We start from the raw sequence: 17,919 nt of genomic DNA, 5'->3' as shown, positions 1-17,919 counted from the left end.
TTAACCAAAAATAGGCCATAGCCCCCAAAAATATACAAAGTGTGCTTCTAGAGAGCACGACACTCTTCCACAACAAAAATAGAGTGTCCCAAAAATTGGGGCTAGGGTAAAGCCTTTAGGCTTTAATAAATTCAACATTATAAATGTATTTTTCCCAATGTATCAAAATGGAAAAATCAACTACTAAGGTTACAAGCTACGCTTGTAAAAATAAATATGATGCGCATAAGAAACATTCTCCTCGACATTATTCATCAATCCTCGTAATCTTCATCACCTGAAAATATAAGCCCAATTAATAATTAAATTAATTCTAAAAATATTAAACAGGCACAAACCATCACCGACTCATGACTACCAGGCGTAAGTACCCCAGGAATCACCCTGCCATACAAACCTAATTGAAATAATCATAGATGGCCCCAAGCATACGTCATATACCGCACGTATTAATATTTATAGTGGTGTCACCCACGATATTAACCTAGCCGGCATGACGCAAGAGTAACCTAGGCGTCCCCAAATTACTCAAGAGGGGAAAATAATATTCTTAAAGAGGACTTAAAATATATTCTCATGACATCCCTCTTGCTTGAGTTTGCAATTGCCCTCAATTGCAGGTTTGCTGGGTTTGAAAAGAACGAAGGATCTCACGATAAGCTCGAAAAAATTTCTCGGGCATCCATTTTGCATCCTTTCTTTGAATTTGATTCACCTTTGACCATCTCCTTGCCTTTGTCAAACCCTAGCTTATGAAAATTTCTTGAAGCATGAAAAGGTTTAGAATGGTTACTCTCAAATGACTTGGCCTCTCTAGGAAAACCATTTTTGTGTTCGAAATTTGTTGCCAAAGATATAGCTGTAGAAAGTGAATGAGGTCTAAACATATTCACATCGGCCCTAAGCATACGTCATATACTAATATTTATAGTGGTGTCACCCACGATATTAACCTAGCCGGCATGACGCAAGAGTAACCTAGGCGTCCCCAAATTACTCAAGAGGGGAAAATAATATTCTGAAAGAGGACTTAAAATATATTCTCATGACATAGCCTCTCCATTAGGCTACCTCTTAGCCTCTCCATTTGGTTAGCATTGATTTCCACTACTAGGTCCAACCAATCTCCATTAGCCATAGGCTCACTTCTTTGAGACCCTATATGATATACCTCTCTAGGCGCTCACTAAGGATCCCACCACTTCTTCCCAACCTCATCACCAATAGCAGGATCATGATCATTAGCCATAGGCTCACTTCTTTGAGACCCTATATGATATACCTCTCTAGGCGCTCACTAAGGATCCCACCACTTCTTCCCAACCTCATCACCAATAGCAGGATCATGATCATTAGCCATAGGCTCACTTCTTTGAGACCCTATATGATATACCTCTCTAGGCGCTCACTAAGGATCCCACCACTTCTTCCCAACCTCATCACCAATAGCAGGATCACGAGCTTAATAAACTCAACACCTCTCTTGTACACATGGCTCCACTAGCTTCTTGACCTTCCCATAGGGGTCCACTTTGTGCTAATTAATGGCCACACACACTAGCCTTAGACTTGAAGGCAAACTACTCGAGGCACCTCTGACATCAAAAAAAGAGGAGGAAACCAATTTCCTTTACCCTTAATGATATCCTTTACTTGGTGTAGTTCATGTCCAATCATGATATTTTTGCTTCGGCTCTAGTGAAAGAGCCCAGTCTCAACCAACATATGTTTAGGCATCTTTAGATTTCAATTAATGCTACGTTGGTTACTCTAGCCATTACTCATGATTCTATGTATAAGTGGTTTAGTTGCTATGTGTTGGCATTGTGTTTGTAGTGTGTTAGCATTTTAAGTGTACTCTAGTCAGACTTGTTGTTTACACTATGTTTGTAGTGTGTTGGCATCCTGTTTGTAGTGTGTTAGCATTTTAAGTGTACTCTAGTCAGACTTGTTATTTACACTATGTTTGTAGTGTGTTGGCATTTTAAGTGTACTGTAGTTAGGCTTATTACTTACATTATGTTTTGCATTATCAACAAAGGATCAAGTTACGTGACTAGTCAAAAAAGATTGATACTCCTCCCTCAAGCATTTGGGAGATGACGCCATGGTGGTAATGGGAAATGATACAAAATGCCCTACTAAAGGGACATGCATTTCTTTTGGGTGGCTAAAAAGATTTTAAATGTTTTCTTTGTATGAACTATATCTCAAGAGGAATCTCCCATTTGTTGCTTAGATATAATCATGGGAACAATATGATATTATAATAGCATTGTGTATGTTAAGGCTTAACAAATCTCCATGGATCTTATCCTTAAAATTCATAATGGCATGCTTGGGCCAAGCTCAAGTGTAAATATGTGGAACATGTAAATGAAATGCACAATAATACAAGGTTTTAATCTTTTATTGATTAGTTTATGTTATTAATTTTAATTTATTACTTAACAATAATAAATAGTTAGGATCTATATGAGGTGGTAACCCTCTTCTAACAATGTAGATGGTAAAAAGGCCCAACTCCTTTTTACAAATTTCTCGAATTATAATGTGACTAAGTAGCTCTTATTGTTGAAAAACACTAAAATGGGGCAGAAAGCTTGGATATGGATTGCTGGTAAATGTATAGCACAAAGGGATAAATAAATTATCATATATAAATGCATGATAAAGTTGAGCGAATTATATTAGAAAAGAGGGCCATACATGCATGATGCCTCACAAGGACAAAAAATTTCTCCCTTACTATGAGGTTAATATCATATGCATTTGTTTTACTTTAGTCAATCAAAGATGTTCACGAATGTTAGACTGCTAAATCTAAATTGATTGTCTAAAGGGTTTCGAGAGTTTCACCATGAGTATGTTTCCTAGATGCTTCATTTTGTGAGTTTATTTTAGATGAAATGGAGCTCCATCACTCATGTTGATAAAAAACGATTTGGTATGAAGATTGGTGAAATGTGGATAATAATATCATCATGAGCTCCACAACCTATGATAATAATAATGAATTGTCGATTAAAAACGAAGTGTTGGTGAAATGTGGATAATAATATGATCACGAGCTCCACGACCTATAAGTTAAGTATTTTTAGAGATTCAAATAATAAACAAGCTATTGGAACCTAAAAGTAGAGTGGTTTGATCAACTATGATCACTATAAACTGCAATGAAAGAAAAGAGACAAATTTACGTTTGTAATCAAAGATGTTTTTATAAACTAGAAGTCAAGTCACATGATCAATGGTTTGACAACTATGATCTCTATAAACAATGAAAGAAAAGGACATTTTTAAAGGGGTAATCATTGACGTTTTTATAAACACTCAATGAGAAATGTCAAGGGTGAAAATGTTATGATTTAATACTTACTATAAGCATCCTTGTCTCAATACTTTTATATTTCACAAGAGTCACCTTCTTACAATATTATTACGCACATTTATAATCATTTAATTAAACTCACAAATTTCAAAAAGAAGAGAACCAACAAGTTGGTAGATGCACACCATGTGTAACTATTAAGTTAGCCTCAAAAGTGTAAGCATATTATGTGTTGTTTTTGGCAATGCACCAAAGTGATTTTTGTTGGAATATTCATTGCAAAAGTTTTGAATATATGATGTGTTTGGTGATGATGGTATGCTACAACATACAAGTCCGAAGATAACACACTATCCATTAGAAAGCACAATTTCGTAAGGCACAACTTTTACGTGTCAATGCCAAATCATTTCTAGGTACATTTTTAGTGCTACTTTTGATTGCTTGTGGATGCTAGTACATTTTTCATCATGGTTCTTTGGTGTGATAAGTATCATCTATCACCTCCCCCTCCCCACTTGATCACACTCAACTCACCTGACCACTTGACATCCTCCTTGGTTTTGATAACTCATTCCACTAGGTCCTTTGATTGTACCTTGGGGTCATGTACTTTAGGTTTTGCAATCCATTCACCTTTCTCTAAGATTCATTTCCTCAATTCTTTTTCTTAGAAAAAGCTTACTTCTTGTTAATAAATAGAACCATTTTCATATATTTGATTCTTATTCTTTGTTATCTTTTTGTTGCTATATAAAAATTCATTATGAGCGCTCTCACATTACCTTTATTGTAGCATAAAAAATCCTTTTTGTTAGTATATAGAAATTTAGGATGAGCACTTTCACTTTACCTTTATTGTAGTATAAAAAATCCTTTTTAAAAAATATCCCTAGCCTAATGTGATCATTTTTTAAAAACTATCATGTTTAGACATGCATATGTCCACAAGATCTTGATGATCATATTTCCCAAACTCAAATTTGAAGCTTTTTTTTTGTGTGAATAAAAGCATGATGGGTACGAATATGAATTTGTGAACACATTGGGACCCTTATGCTTAAAGTAAGTTATACATCAACACGTGGAGCTTAATTGGTAGCTTTATGTCCTATTCACTTGTACCTCAATTCATGTATGCACTAACTAGATGCTCTTTACGGACCTTGGAATTTAACCTTGTCCTTGTGTGTTTGAAATTTTTCTCTTTGTACTATGTGGGCCACTCGTGTGTGGTGATTTCTTGCATTGCACTCCTCAAATGTGGGGTCGAGATCTCACGTGGATAAGGTTGATGGGAGCATGCAAAAGTTCCATGTGTTATGTTGGGTGCTTCATGCCCCTTTAGCTTCATCATAGGCACGCTTCGACTATACTCTTCAACTATACAAGAACATTTTACCTAAGAGGCCTTTCAGCTTGTACACTTAGCACATGTATTTATGTTGTCTTCTAGTTGGAACAAGGGATGCACAATTGAGCAAGCACATCAAAACTTAACTTGGATTAACAAATGCCAGTAGCTTTGTGACGATAGCCCACACTTGGATGAACCTTTAAGGTGTTCTTCCATGAGCTCCCTTATATCCTACACTGGTGGGGTTGACAAGAAATCATTGTTTTTAAATTTCCATGGCAGACCATAAAGCACATAGGACATTACAATTTATTGGAATGGGTGAAAGCACAAGGTTAGATAGACCTTCATTCTCCATGGCAGACCATAAAGCACTAAAGACATTGAATTTTATAGGAATGGGAGGAAGCACAAAGTTGGAAAATTTCATACAAAGACTTCGTTGTAATAATCCTTGTTGGTTTCATCTACGTTTGTGAATTCCAATATAGATTTTGTCTTGATATGGGACCATCACTTTTTTTAATCGCAATGTATGAAGGCACTCCTTGAGGGACACACAAAGGAAAAAATCCATAGGGGATATATAGGAAAATTTGAGAGTACGTTGTTGCCCTTGTTGAGAGTACTTGCCCTTGTTGATAGTGCCTTGTGCGGCGATGGGCAAGAAGTGTATGTAGAATCTGCACAAGTTGTGCCTATTGAAAAAAGCTCCTTATGCCAATACAATTCATTTTTTGCTTGCTTATGATGCAAGATGTCATCCATGACTTCTTCCTCTGTTGGGTTCATGGTGCTTGTCAAAGGGGTAAATACACAACCAGGCAAGTGTGCATAAGGGCCTTGAAAACTTGCTACAATAAAAAATATGCACTGCCTACTAGTTTCATAAGCACCTATCGTCATCGACGGTGGGGTTGGTCCCTTTTTCCATAGGTTATGTTGGGACTTAGCCAAAATCAATAACTGCAAGCTGGCCATGGATAGCGCAATTGTACTAGTTTTGGCATAACTACACTTTGTTTTGTTAAACTTGTGTGCCATCTCATAATTGATGTAAGCAATGTGCGGTTACAAAGTGTACATTTAATGCACTTGACCAAGTTAAGTAAGGCTATGGATAGTGCAATTGTACTAGTTTTGGCATAACTACACTTTGTTTTGTTAAACTTGTGTGCCATCTCATAATTGATGTAAGCAATGTGCGGTTACAAAGTGTACATTTAATGCACTTGACCAAGTTAAGTAAGGCTAAGGTCAGATGCATCTACCAAAAACTTAAGCATGTCCACATGGCAAACATTGTTGGGCATGCGGCAGAGCTGTAGAGCCACAACATTGAAGCTTGGAGCATGAAAACAAGTCCGGCCTCACGAGGCCAGATGCAAGGCATAAGAGAGTGCGAAAGGCAACTTGGTTGTGCTCTCCTTGATTGTGCGGTTTTGCTAGTTGCTATTGACCTTTTCGTGTGTCTGCAAATTAATCGGCCTCGGTCCAAGTTTGCAAAGAGTCAAGACCCTAACTTCGTGGTACTGAAGGAAGTTTTTATGAGAGATGGTTTGAGATGATGCAGAGGCCAAGGCGGAAGAACACCTCTTAAAAAAGTTTGCGTGACTTTGGCAAAGTTAGTGTAAGGGCAATGGCAAAGGGTGTAGATAGATATCCACAACTTCGTACTCGTTTAGCTTTGGCAGAAGGGGGGATGGATGATGACTGGGCTAGCGAGGGTACTTAGTTCTGAACTTCTGAACTAGGGGAGAGGGGGTTGCAAAAAAGGGGTACGCCAAAGGAAGAAAGTTTGACTCCCAGGTAAGCCGGGGTCCCCATTAACTGCTTTCTAAGAAATCCAGAAGTCCGGGCCCCGCGGGCCCCAGCCATAGCATGCCCCCTGACTGTACGTAGGCCGGTGGATTAACCGCGGACAGTGGACTCCTGCTATCTTAATAACGTTAATGAGAATAAAGTTTTTTAAATCGTCCATGAAGGTGAAAATCCTTATTTACTGCTTGCCTCCACGTGGTAAATGTACGGCACCCCCGGACCGGCATGCGCGCATCTGACATTCCCGATGCATGATCATCATCATATTGTTATGATGTGGCTTTGCCACATCGAGAATGCGAATGATTCGATGACAGCAATGTATCGGATTTCATGATGGCATGCATGCCCATTGCCAATGCCAATGCATGCGCATGATGGGGGTATACTCAGGCATCATGCACATGCTGGCCCAAAAAAAAACCTTTTATTTAGTTTTTTTTGGTCAGACGAGTCCTTAGTAGTACATGTGATGACGTGGCTTGGCGCCTCGCTAATATTGGCGGGAGAAAAAGCCGGTTAAACTTAGAGTCGACGGGACGTCGTACCTCCAAAAGCAGGTCGCCTTGGGGACCGGGATGTGGCGGCGTACCGGCTATAGCAGGGGTGAAAAAGTGACCGCCGTGCGAATACCGGATGAGGCAACGTAAACCACAAGCGTTGAGTTTTCTGCTTTCAATATTTACTTTTAGCATTTTAAAAAGAAATCGAATTATATTATAATATTCCATAATAAGAAATCGAGTTTTTAACATCATCGTATTTTCGTAATAAAAACACTATTTATTAGCCACGTGTCTCACAGAGAACATTTTCCTCAAAACTTAAGACCTTTAAATTTCGAAGGTTTTTGCTGGGTTAAATATATAACTAAGAAAATAAAATTTACAGGTGTCAACAAAAAAAGATAAAACTAATTCTAATGAAAAAGCATTTTAAAAAAACACATCGACTAGAAATAAAAATAAAAATAGATAAAAAGCATCTTATATAATTGGAGACATTTAATACAAGCAAAAAAGTTAAAATATATTTTTAAAAGTTATTTCCAGCTCGTGTTGTGCGTGTGAGGTTTCGCCTCAATACAGAGCGGATTTGAACCCTCCGGTTCTTTTTTTTTTCTGGCTTGCTTATTTTCGCAGCAAAGGAAGGGCTTGTCTGCGCTACAAGGATTTTATAGCGTTCATCTGCACAGCTACGTTTTCGAGTGTTCTTCAGAGCAATGGCTTTTCTCCCGAGCTAGGGTTTTCTCTCGGTCACCGTTTCTGCACAGCTATGGTGTTCTCCCTGAGCTAAGGTTTCGTCTCAGCCGGGGTTTCTGCACAGCTGTGGCTTTTCGCCATAGCTAGGGTTTTGTCTCTATTTCAAGGTGTCTGCACAGCGACGGTTTAGCTAGGTTCTATTGGAGTTATTTTTGCGCGGCGATTGCTGCCACCATCGCCATCGCCATCGCCATCGCCATCGCCATCGCGATTTTTCCAAAGAAGAAATAGCCCTGCCGTCTTCGACAGAGGGCGAAGAAAAGATGAAGTAGCCTTGCCGTTTCATGTCTCCGGTCCTAGAAGCTTAGACGTCTTTCGGCTCTGAAGTAGAACAGATGGACGTCTTCTGCAGCGTTATAGCGGGGTAGCATTTACGCGTGCGAACGTCCAGTAGGTTTTCTCTATAGCGAGGGCGAAGGTCTGCTTTCCCGCACATCTTTTTTGTGTAATCCTTAGCGCCTGGAAAGGCCGACCTCGTTGCCTGTTGTCGCTGTTTGTCCCTATGTGCTAGGGTTTTCAGAGAGAGAAAGGTAAGCGAGGCAGAATCATTCACAGCATACACAAGAGTTCTAAATTACTGTCTGCATGTATTAGAAAGAAATACAACTAGTTGCCTGGCTAGCACTTCACCTACATGGCACTATGCATGTAGTATATATGGTTTTCTACACCTTGTTTGTACCCTTTAATTCTGTCCTGCTGGTACAGATAGATGTTGGGACCAGTTGCGAGGATTATGAAGATTTTAATTTCTGATTGCAGGATCACAAAAGAAAGGGCTTGCTGCGTTTTCTCCAAGTGGCCACTACCCCATTGCATCCCATGTGAATGGTACGAGTGTTACCTTGTTTCAATCGAATTGAGTTGAAGTTCTTTACATCCACGAGACAGAGCTAGGATGCCCAGAAAACGCAAGACACCGAAAGAAGGCGAGGGAGGCTCGCAAAGCACTAAAGGGCCTCCTCCTCAGCAGCCCGCCCAGGGCCCTGGACAACAGGTGGGCCAGCAGCCCGCACAGGTTCAGCAGCCTGTACAAGGCCATGGACAACGGAGTAGTGCAAGCGGGCAACAAGCAACCGCTCCTCCAGGAAGAGCTCAGCAAATCCAGAATGCCCCACCACAGGTTGGTCCAAGCGGGCTAGAAGCAGGGGCTCCTCCAGGTAGAGCTCAGCAAGTTCAGCAAGCCCCATTCCAGGTGGCTACCACCCCTTCAGGCTCCTTTCCTGGTCTGGCAGGTCAAGGGCGAGGCAGAGGTGGAGGTCCTTCTACTCTGGTTGCACCTTCTCCTGGCATGGCTGCCAGACCTTATTTAGCAGCTGCCCCTCTGCCTGTTCCCGATCTGCCCCAAGCCGCACCCACACTACCAGTTGGTGAGCAGCAGGCTGCCCAGTATCTTCAGACTGGTCTCAGAGGAATGGCTCCCATCCAGGGTGGTATCCTGCATCATTTGATGCCGGTTCAGCCTGTATCCCCATACACAGGCATTCGATATCCCATTGTACAGACAGTACAGGCTCCTGCAGCTGCTTTTACAGGCGCCCAGCCAACTTCGATGCAGGCTAGTACTTCAGCTCAGAGATTGCCGGCGGACATATCTGAGCAGTTACAAAGGATGACAGTTCATGGGCCTACTAGTCACCCTCTAAAGGAGCCAGGACCATCAACCCCTCCAGTGCTTGCTCCTCCTACTTCTAGCAAAAAGTTACGCTTCCCACGACGCCCTGGATTTGGGCAAGCAGGAAGTAGGTGTATAGTGAAGGCAAACCATTTTTTTGCGGAACTCCCTGATAAAGACCTCCACCAATATGATGTTAGTAACTCTGTGCTGTCAGCAACCAAATACATTTAGTGTGGTTAGCCTAGGGTATCTTTATGCAACGATTGGTGCTATTTTATCTAGCTGTGGCTTTTCATTGTCTTACCCCAATCCCTGGTTTCTATCACATGGACATGTTTCATGCCTATACAGGTTTCCATCACACCTGAAGTAACATCTCGAGGTGTCAATAGGGCTGTTATGGCACAGCTCGTGAAAGATTATCGACATTCTGCCTTAGATGGCAGGTTGCCAGTATATGATGGTCGGAAGAGTCTATACACTGCAGGTCCACTCCTTTTCCAGAGCAAGGACTTTACCATAAATCTCTTAGATGAAGATGACGGGAGTGGAGCACCAAGGTATGCCTTGCTTGTACTAATGTTTGTACCCCTTGATATTCATTTCTGTGAGGATTAGGAATTTTTTCTTCTGAAGGTTTCCATGTTCGTGAAGGAGCTTGCAAGGGTTTATCTTGCTTGTTCTTGTTTGAGTTTTCGGTGTCTTGAGAGTTTTTGGTCACTGTAAACTGTATTTTGAATTAAGGCAGTTACAGTGAGATTGTGTTGGCTAGTGCCTTTCTTGCATGCTGATGTTGCGCTGCCATTGGGTTTAGAACAGATCTAGGATCGTGTTGTTTCCTCCAAGGTTTTGATGGATTCGTTGTACATTTTTTAATTATTCAAGTTGACTATTTCAACAGAAGAGAGAGGCAGTTTAAGGTGGTCATCAAGTTTGCTGCCCGAGCTGATTTGCATCATCTTGGGGAGTTTTTGAGTGGTAGACAAGCAGATGCTCCCCAGGAGGCACTACAAGTTTTGGATATTGTTTTGAGAGAACTCCCAACTAACAGGTTGCTGATGTGCTCTTGAGTTTTAATTGCTTTTTGGCTATTGACTAGTACACATGGGAAGTAGATTGATGCCTTGTTTGCTTGTGGTAGATTTTGTCCAGTGGGTAGATCATTTTATTCTCCTGATTTGGGAAGAAGACAACCACTTGGTGAAGGCCTTGAGAGCTGGCGAGGTTTCTATCAGAGTATCAGACCAACTCAGATGGGTCTTTCTCTGAACATCGGTACTGTTGCCATCATTGTCGTCTCTATCTAATTATCTTGGTTCAAGGGAATGCCCTCGGTAATATCTTTTTGCTGCCTGCAGATATGTCATCTACTGCTTTTATTGAGCCTTTACCAGTTATAGAATTTGTAACTGAATTGCTAAGCAAGGATGTGTCCAGGCATCTGGTGGATGCAGACCGTATAAAGGTATTGCTTGCGCGGTGCAGTGGTTTGCACCAGGGTGTATTGGTATGCATATCATCGAGTGTTCTGCATGGATATCAGAAAGCAGTTTAATGTGCAGGAGGGAAAGTTTAGATTAGTAGTTGTTTCTGTTTTGCGATAATTCAGGTGCATTTGCTGTTGCTTGGGAATGATTTTTGTTTTGCTATCTCGTCATGCCTTTTGATGCAGATAAAGAAGGCCTTGCGAGGAGTCAAAGTTGAGGTCACCCATCGCGGGAACATGCGCAGAAAATATAGGATTTCTGGATTGACGTCACAGCCCACACAAGAGCTAACGTAGGTTTAACTAGAATGTCTACTTGAAGAGATTCAATACATAGCTAAGTTAAGGCTGTCATGGGATTTTTAATAATGAAGGATCATTGAATGGTCTTTTTGAGTAGGGTGAGAGTCAGTTTAGTTGAGCTGTACATTTCCTTGCAAGCATTGAGGTTTATACTTGAGCTGTACATCCATTGACTTTTTTTTTAAAGATTTCCTGTCGACGAGAAAGGGACAATAAAGTCTGTTGTGGAATATTTCCAAGAAACTTATCACTACACAATTCGCAACACGGCTCTCCCATGTCTTCAAGTTGGGAACCAACAACGGCCCAACTATCTGCCAATGGAGGTGAGCTCTTAACTATCAGAAATTGAACTTAACCTGTGTGCTAACTATTACTACCTTATGTTTTGGGCAGGTGTGTAAGATTGTTGAAGGGCAGCGATACTCCAAGCGTTTGAATGAGAAGCAAATCACAGCGTTGCTGAAAGTCACATGCCAGCGCCCTTTGGAGAGGGAGAGGGATATTATGGAGGTTCTCCTCAGTGAACTTTTGTGCAATTGGAATCTTTAAGAGCTAGAGTTTATACTATTTATGGACCATGGCTGTAGCGATCTTATTTTTAAGAGTCATGTTGGCCATGCCTAATTTCTGCTTTGATTACACTTGCTTACAGTCTTTTTAAGTTTTCAGACTGTCTATCACAACCGTTATGCTGAAGATCCTTATGCCAAGGAATTTGGCATCAAAATTAGTGACAGCCTGGCGGCAGTTGAAGCTCGTATTCTACCTGCTCCTAAGGTTTTGAGACACAGATGTTAACTGTTTGTGTTCTAAAGTTGAATGCACATTTGTTGTAGCTCCTGGAAAGAGACCTCATTTGGGTTCCTGGGGCTTTACAGCTGAAGTATCATGACACAGGGAAACAAAAATACTGTCAGCCTGAAGTGGGTCAATGGAACATGAGGGATAAGGTGAGCAAAGGGCTGCTCGGCTTGTTGATTTGGCCTGAAAATTGTGTTTGGTTACATGCTATAGCATACCTTCAAAGCACTGAAAGGCTCAGTAGTTGCTTGCTTTTTGGAACAATGGAGATTCAGTACGGTCAAATTTCTTTTCATTATCCAGAAAATGGTCAATGGAGGAGTTGTTTCCTATTGGGCTTGCATCAACTTTTCCCGAGGTGTCCAAGAAACTGCCGCCCGAAGGTTTTGTCAAGAGCTGGCCGCTATGTGCCAAGTTTCTGGCATGGTACACTCTCCTTCTATAAGTCATTCTGTGATCCTAGGCTGCTTTTCTATAAGCACAATTGGGTATTTTTGCTGAGAGGTTTTGTTAAGAGTTGGTGTGTTGTGTGGATGGTGGATACACTTTCTAGGTACTGTATTGCCTATCAGATTGACGATAAACATGATAACTTATGAATTTGTTTTTTTCCGGGAAACTTATGAATTTGTTTTATGTGTTGTACTGCAGACTTTCACTCCAGAACCTGCAATACCAGTACATACTGCACGCCCTGATCAGGTTGAGCGTGCATTGAGAGCGGTGTTTCGAGAGTTTCAGCAAACTTTTCAACAGAGAGAGCTTGAGCTTCTTGTAGTCATTTTACCTGACAACAATGGTACCCTTTATGGTAGGCTTGCTAAACTGGTGCAACTCATTTTGTACCAGTTATTGATGATTTTTGGGGATCGCATAGAATGATGCACAGCACAAGAGATTCGACAACTCTTCACGCTGTATTTTTATACATGGGTGGTTGTGTTTTTATCAGGGGATCTGAAGCGAATATGTGAGACTGATCTGGGTTTAGTCTCCCAATGCTGTTTAACAAAGCATGTCTACAAGATGAGCAAGCAGTATTTGGCAAATGTGGCCTTGAAGATTAATGTCAAGGTAATATTAAATCTTTCTCCATACACTTTTCTTTGGTAACTGCACACTAGCACATGTCCATTTGGAGTTTTGGTGGTTTTCCCTACAATGGAGATTATTTTTATTTCAAAACAGGTGGGAGGGAGGAACACTGTATTGGTTGATGCTCTCTCTCGAACTATTCCTCTAGTCAGTGACATACCAACCATTATATTTGGAGCAGACGTGACACATCCACATCCTGGAGAGGATTCTAGTCCATCAATTGCTGCTGTAAGTTCTGGGGGTCAACATGTTTTTGTTGAAATGTCTCTTACACTGTAGAAGTTTTCTGAGATTGATGTTCTTGTCTTTCGGAAGGGGATTTGTTTCCTAGTACAAGGCCTTGTTTTGACATTGAAACAGCTCCTGATCTTGTGATGACATTTTTCTATTGCTTTCTTTTTCAGGTGGTGGCTTCACAAGACTGGCCAGAAGTAACTAAATATGCAGGTTTGGTGTGTGCCCAAGAGCATCGTGAAGAGCTGATACAGGACTTGTTCAAGAGCTGGGTTGATCCTGTTCGTGGTCCACAGACTGGAGGGATGATCAGGCAAGTGTTTTCCTTAAAATTGGTCTTATTATCAAGCATCTAGCTATGCGGACAGTGCGCTTAAATGTGCTTCCGTGCATGTATATAAGTAATGCATGTATTGACTATGTTGTACCTGCTGCATCAGGGAGCTCTTGATTTCTTTCCGACGTGCCACTGGGCAAAAACCTCTTCGAATTATCTTCTACAGGTGTGATTTGCGTCTTTGCTACAGTTGTCTACATAAGCTTCTTGATGGTTCTTTCCTGGTGTATCTATTTGAGGCATTTTGGATTTTTCTGTTTCAGGGATGGTGTCAGTGAAGGCCAGTTCTATCAAGTATTGCTGTATGAGTTGGATGCCATTCGCAAGGTATTTGAGACGATTTGCATACATTCATAGTACTTGCTAGGCTTGCAATCTGTGTCTTCGCTCTAATGCTAGACTATCGCACTGCTTGTAGGCCTGTGCATCGCTGGAGCCGAACTATCAACCGCCTGTCACTTTTGTAGTGGTTCAGAAGCGTCATCACACGCGCCTCTTTGCCAACAATCATCATGATAGAAGGAGCACAGACACGAGTGGAAATATACTTCCAGGTGGATGCCCTCTCCCATCTAGCCCACTTTTCTCTTTTGACAAGTTTGGGCAATGCTCAGGCAATGCCAATGTGGTATATTTGGTGCAGGCACTGTGGTGGACTCCAGGATATGCCATCCTACAGAGTTTGACTTCTATCTGTGTAGCCATGCTGGAATTCAGGTATGCAGTTGTTCGAGCAGGTTTTGAATTGAAGCATTCCAGGTTTGAAAGGGTCCTTGATGTACAAGGCTCCTCCTTTTTCCTTCTTTTCTCTTAAGATTGGTATCTCTGTGTGTGAGATCTCTCTCTCTCTCTGACACACACACACACACACACACACACACACACACTTAATCAACACGCATGCACACGGGCACTCTCTGTATCTCTCTATCCATATACATTCTCTCTCCTCTCTTTCTCCCCCCCCCCCCCCCCCCCCCCCTACACCCTCCCATCAACTCTCTCTCTCTCTCTCTCTCTCTCTCTCTCTCTCTCTCTCCCCCCCCTTAGTACACAGTCATACGGAATGTAAAAAGTAACTACTTTTTTTTCATTCTTCAATCCAGGCTTCAATAAGTGAGTATGGCATAGGCTAGTCTCTGGTTTCAATTTTTGGGCTTGCTTTCATTATATAATACATGATATAATTTAGTTAAAGGAATCACCACTACAAATATCTTTGGTAGGGATTTGTGTCAACCATAAGGACGTGGATAGTCTGTCGTTGCCTTGCTACTTTTGAGCCAAGCTTTATCATCTTTGCTGTAAGTCTGCCTCACTTCTTGGTTGATGCTTTTAGGGGACTAGCCGGCCAGCTCATTACCATGTGTTATGGGATGAAAACAATTTCACAGCGGATGGTTTACAACTGCTAACGAACAATCTTTGCTACACGTAAGATCTATTCAGATTTGATTGGCACTATGGATATTATCTGTTCAGCACTGTTTCTCCCCTCTTATGGTAATAATCTCTGGTTCTCATTGTGTTTGTTGTAGGTATGCTCGTTGCACACGATCAGTTTCAATTGGTGAGGAGTCTGTTTCAAGAGTCTTCATCCAAGCTGGTTTATCTCAATTGGTGTTCTAACCGAAGCTGTTTGCACTTCTTTTTTGCAGTGCCTCCCGCATATTATGCACATCTTGCTGCGTTTCGTGCTCGTTTCTACATGGAACCTGAGTCAGATAGTGGCTCTTTGACAAGTGGAGTTGGTCCTCCTGGTAGAACTGGCAGTGGTGGGTCCAGAAGCACCCGTGCTCCAGCTGGAGCAGGGGCTGCAGCTTCTGTCCGACCACTACCTCCTGTGAAGGAAAACGTGAAACGCGTGATGTTTTACTGCTGAGAGTTCAAGTGTTTCAGATGTACCAGTTTGGTCCAGTCAACCTTGTCAGTAAATTTTGTGATATTTCACCTGAATTGTACAGGAAGATCTTTGCTGTGTGTAAAATTTCAGTTGTCCTGTGCATATTTTGTTGTGGGCCTATACATTGTCTAATCTAAGACCATCATAAATAGTACTTTGTTTTTGTAAACTTTGATCTTATTTTTCTATTGAGCTGTTCAAAACTATTGAAGAGGCAAAATTTCTTGAGAACTGTCTTTATATGCATTACCTCTTCGCTTCTACCTAGTCACATCTATTACTTGCAACTCTGTCTTCTACCTAGTCGCATCTATCACTGCTCTCTCAAATGCAGCCCACAATGCTGAAAAGGACGTGCATTACATGATTTGGTTAATGTGATGTCCTGTTGTATATAGTTGGGTTGTGGCTCATTTTAGCGGGCATTCTTCTGTGGGACTCCGACCTTGGGAAAAGGGCCTCTCAAGGGCCAGCTATTGGATAGGTCGTTGGTTAGTTGTGTCGCTGACAGTCGCAAGGATTGGATGGGACATGTATACCTTTGGGACGTGGAGTGGGTGGGCAAGGGCTGTGTGGTCTTCAGCTGGAGGGTGGCTTTCTGTGTTATGGCTGATTGCCAAAATCACCTGTCCTCGTGGTATTGTTGACTTGATGGTGAGCGTGGATTAGAGTTGAGGATTGCTTTAGGGATAATGCTTTTATGTAGATCTTGTGCGGACACTCGGGTAAAGAGTGGGTGGCTGTGTTTAGATCTTGGGTGGACACTTGGGTAAGTTTGGTTTGGGTTTAGCTTGCGATGTCATGAGAACTGTCATGAAGTGCTTCTTGTTGCTCAAGGTGACGATGACCGGTGTTTCCTGCTTTGATTCATCTCAACCACAATGCGGCTTTGGCTTCCCTTACCATGAACTCAGAGATGACCATTGTGCAGATCAAACGCTTACCTTACCACAATGCAGCTTTGGCTTCCCTTACCATGAACTCAGATCACCATTGCTACCTCAACCCCAAAGTGCAGCAAGATTTGCGATACAGATTCGGCTCCTCTCTTGTCCATGCGCAGCACCTTGGCAAGAGCAGATCTTTCAACCTACTCATGTACTCGGCATATCTTGTCCAACCTCAAGATCATTGCCGAGAATAACTTGTTGATGAATGTCACATACTCTTAACTCATCCGAATCCCCATTTTCTTCAACGAGATGCAGTGCCGAGCTACCATGGAATTGCTGGTGTCTGCCCACTTGGCTTGATGCATAAGGTCACGACCATAACCCTTGCGTATGGGATCTCCAAAACCGGCTAGCCAGGAAAAGACCCGATAGATCTAGTTTTTGTGGATGTTGGGTATTCTTCCCTGCAGATATGTGTAGTCTTGTTTAGAAAGTGTATTTGACAGATCCGGCAGGGATTTCGACTGATGTGCCATCCAACCTCAGGGCATACCTAAGAAAAGCTTAAGAATGTGTTGAGTGCTAACCCGGAGGCTGCGTTGGGCTACCTATGAAAAGCTTGAGAATGTGTTGAATGCTAACCCGGAGGCTCCAGTGAACATTTGAGTGCTTGATGGATGAGAAGAAATGGAATGATTTTGAGAGGTTACATGAAGTAGCAGCAATCAGTGCTCGCCATCTCGAACAAACATGAGCGGGTGTAAACTTCTGAAGGGCATAGAAAACCTAGAATGACAAAGCTGCGGATGTGTTCTGTATCAAATTTCCATTTTTGAAATCATCATATGCTTAGTACCAAAGTTCTCAATCAAATTTTTATTTCTAAAATCATTTACTCTTTTAGGAAAGGGCACATTTTTTCGTGGCTTTTGTAATTTTTGGTGTAAGTGTGACAACTCCATCCACATCAAATTGGTGGTTTTATTATTTATATATAAATATACACAGTTGTATGCTTTTAAGGAAATTCATTTCTAAAATTATATATTGAAGTTACAAAAACACACGTCACATGCTCAGTCTTGTTCTCATAGGCTTCTACTTTTAAAATTTCTATATTACATCGCACTAACACAAATTGTATAATACTATCAAAGTACTTATATTTCTATAATTATAAATTACATAGCATTCAACAAATTTGTACATATTCTTCCAAGTTCAAAATACTATCAAGATTTGTCTCCCATCTTCACTCAAGAATATGCCTTCGAGTTGTGTTGCCTGTGCATACGAGTTTTGTAAATAAACCAAAGCTCTCTTAAGGGTTGATTTTTCTAAAGTTTGATTTTTTGAACAAAGTTCTAAGATTTTACAACAATCCGCTTTTAATGATGAAATCCAACACTCAATTCTCAGTGCATGAAACTGGAGTTTCTATTTTTAAACCGTCGTTCTTCTTTCAACTCAAA

General features: G+C 41.3%; 1 protein-coding gene across 2 annotated transcripts; it reads left to right on the top strand.

Moving 5' to 3' along the window:
* Window positions 1–7,525: 7,525 nt before the first annotated feature.
* On the top strand, window positions 7,526–15,723 carry LOC147623640 (protein argonaute PNH1-like). 2 transcript variants are annotated; one of them, XM_086820219.1, is made up of 23 exons: window positions 7,526–8,189; window positions 8,534–9,581; window positions 9,741–9,949; window positions 10,291–10,440; window positions 10,531–10,664; window positions 10,748–10,854; window positions 11,062–11,168; window positions 11,366–11,504; window positions 11,575–11,691; window positions 11,851–11,958; window positions 12,060–12,131; window positions 12,286–12,408; window positions 12,634–12,793; window positions 12,935–13,056; window positions 13,171–13,308; window positions 13,485–13,627; window positions 13,755–13,817; window positions 13,915–13,978; window positions 14,070–14,205; window positions 14,295–14,368; window positions 14,991–15,085; window positions 15,190–15,221; window positions 15,310–15,723. In XM_086820219.1, exons 2-23 carry the CDS (start codon window positions 8,670–8,672, stop codon window positions 15,531–15,533), a joined length of 3,429 nt encoding a protein of 1,142 aa, XP_086676345.1. In that variant the 5' UTR covers window positions 7,526–8,189; window positions 8,534–8,669; the 3' UTR covers window positions 15,534–15,723. The 2 variants fall into 2 exon arrangements, with proteins under 2 accessions (XP_086676345.1, XP_086676344.1); XM_086820218.1 differs by having other exon boundaries at window positions 7,565–8,301.
* The last annotated feature ends 2,196 nt before the right edge of the window (window positions 15,724–17,919 follow it).

This window comes from Cibotium barometz, chromosome 26 (genome assembly GCF_041138505.1).
Source record: "Cibotium barometz isolate CiBa-2024 chromosome 26, ASM4113850v1, whole genome shotgun sequence".
Lineage (NCBI taxonomy): Eukaryota > Viridiplantae > Streptophyta > Polypodiopsida > Cyatheales > Cibotiaceae > Cibotium > Cibotium barometz.
The sequence above is the reverse complement of the archived record's forward strand: the minus strand, read 5'-3'. Positions and strand labels throughout refer to the sequence as shown.

Bases quoted from the DNA above. Each gene is read 5' to 3' on its own strand.
- LOC147623640 (XM_086820219.1), top strand. From the start codon at position 8,670: ATGCCCAGAAAACGCAAGACACCGAAAGAAGGCGAGGGAGGCTCGCAA. The intron at 10,665-10,747 runs GTACTGTTGCCA...TGCTGCCTGCAG, and splicing joins GGGTCTTTCTCTGAACATCG to ATATGTCATCTACTGCTTTT. The intron at 11,505-11,574 runs GTGAGCTCTTAA...TGTTTTGGGCAG, and splicing joins CCAACTATCTGCCAATGGAG to GTGTGTAAGATTGTTGAAGG.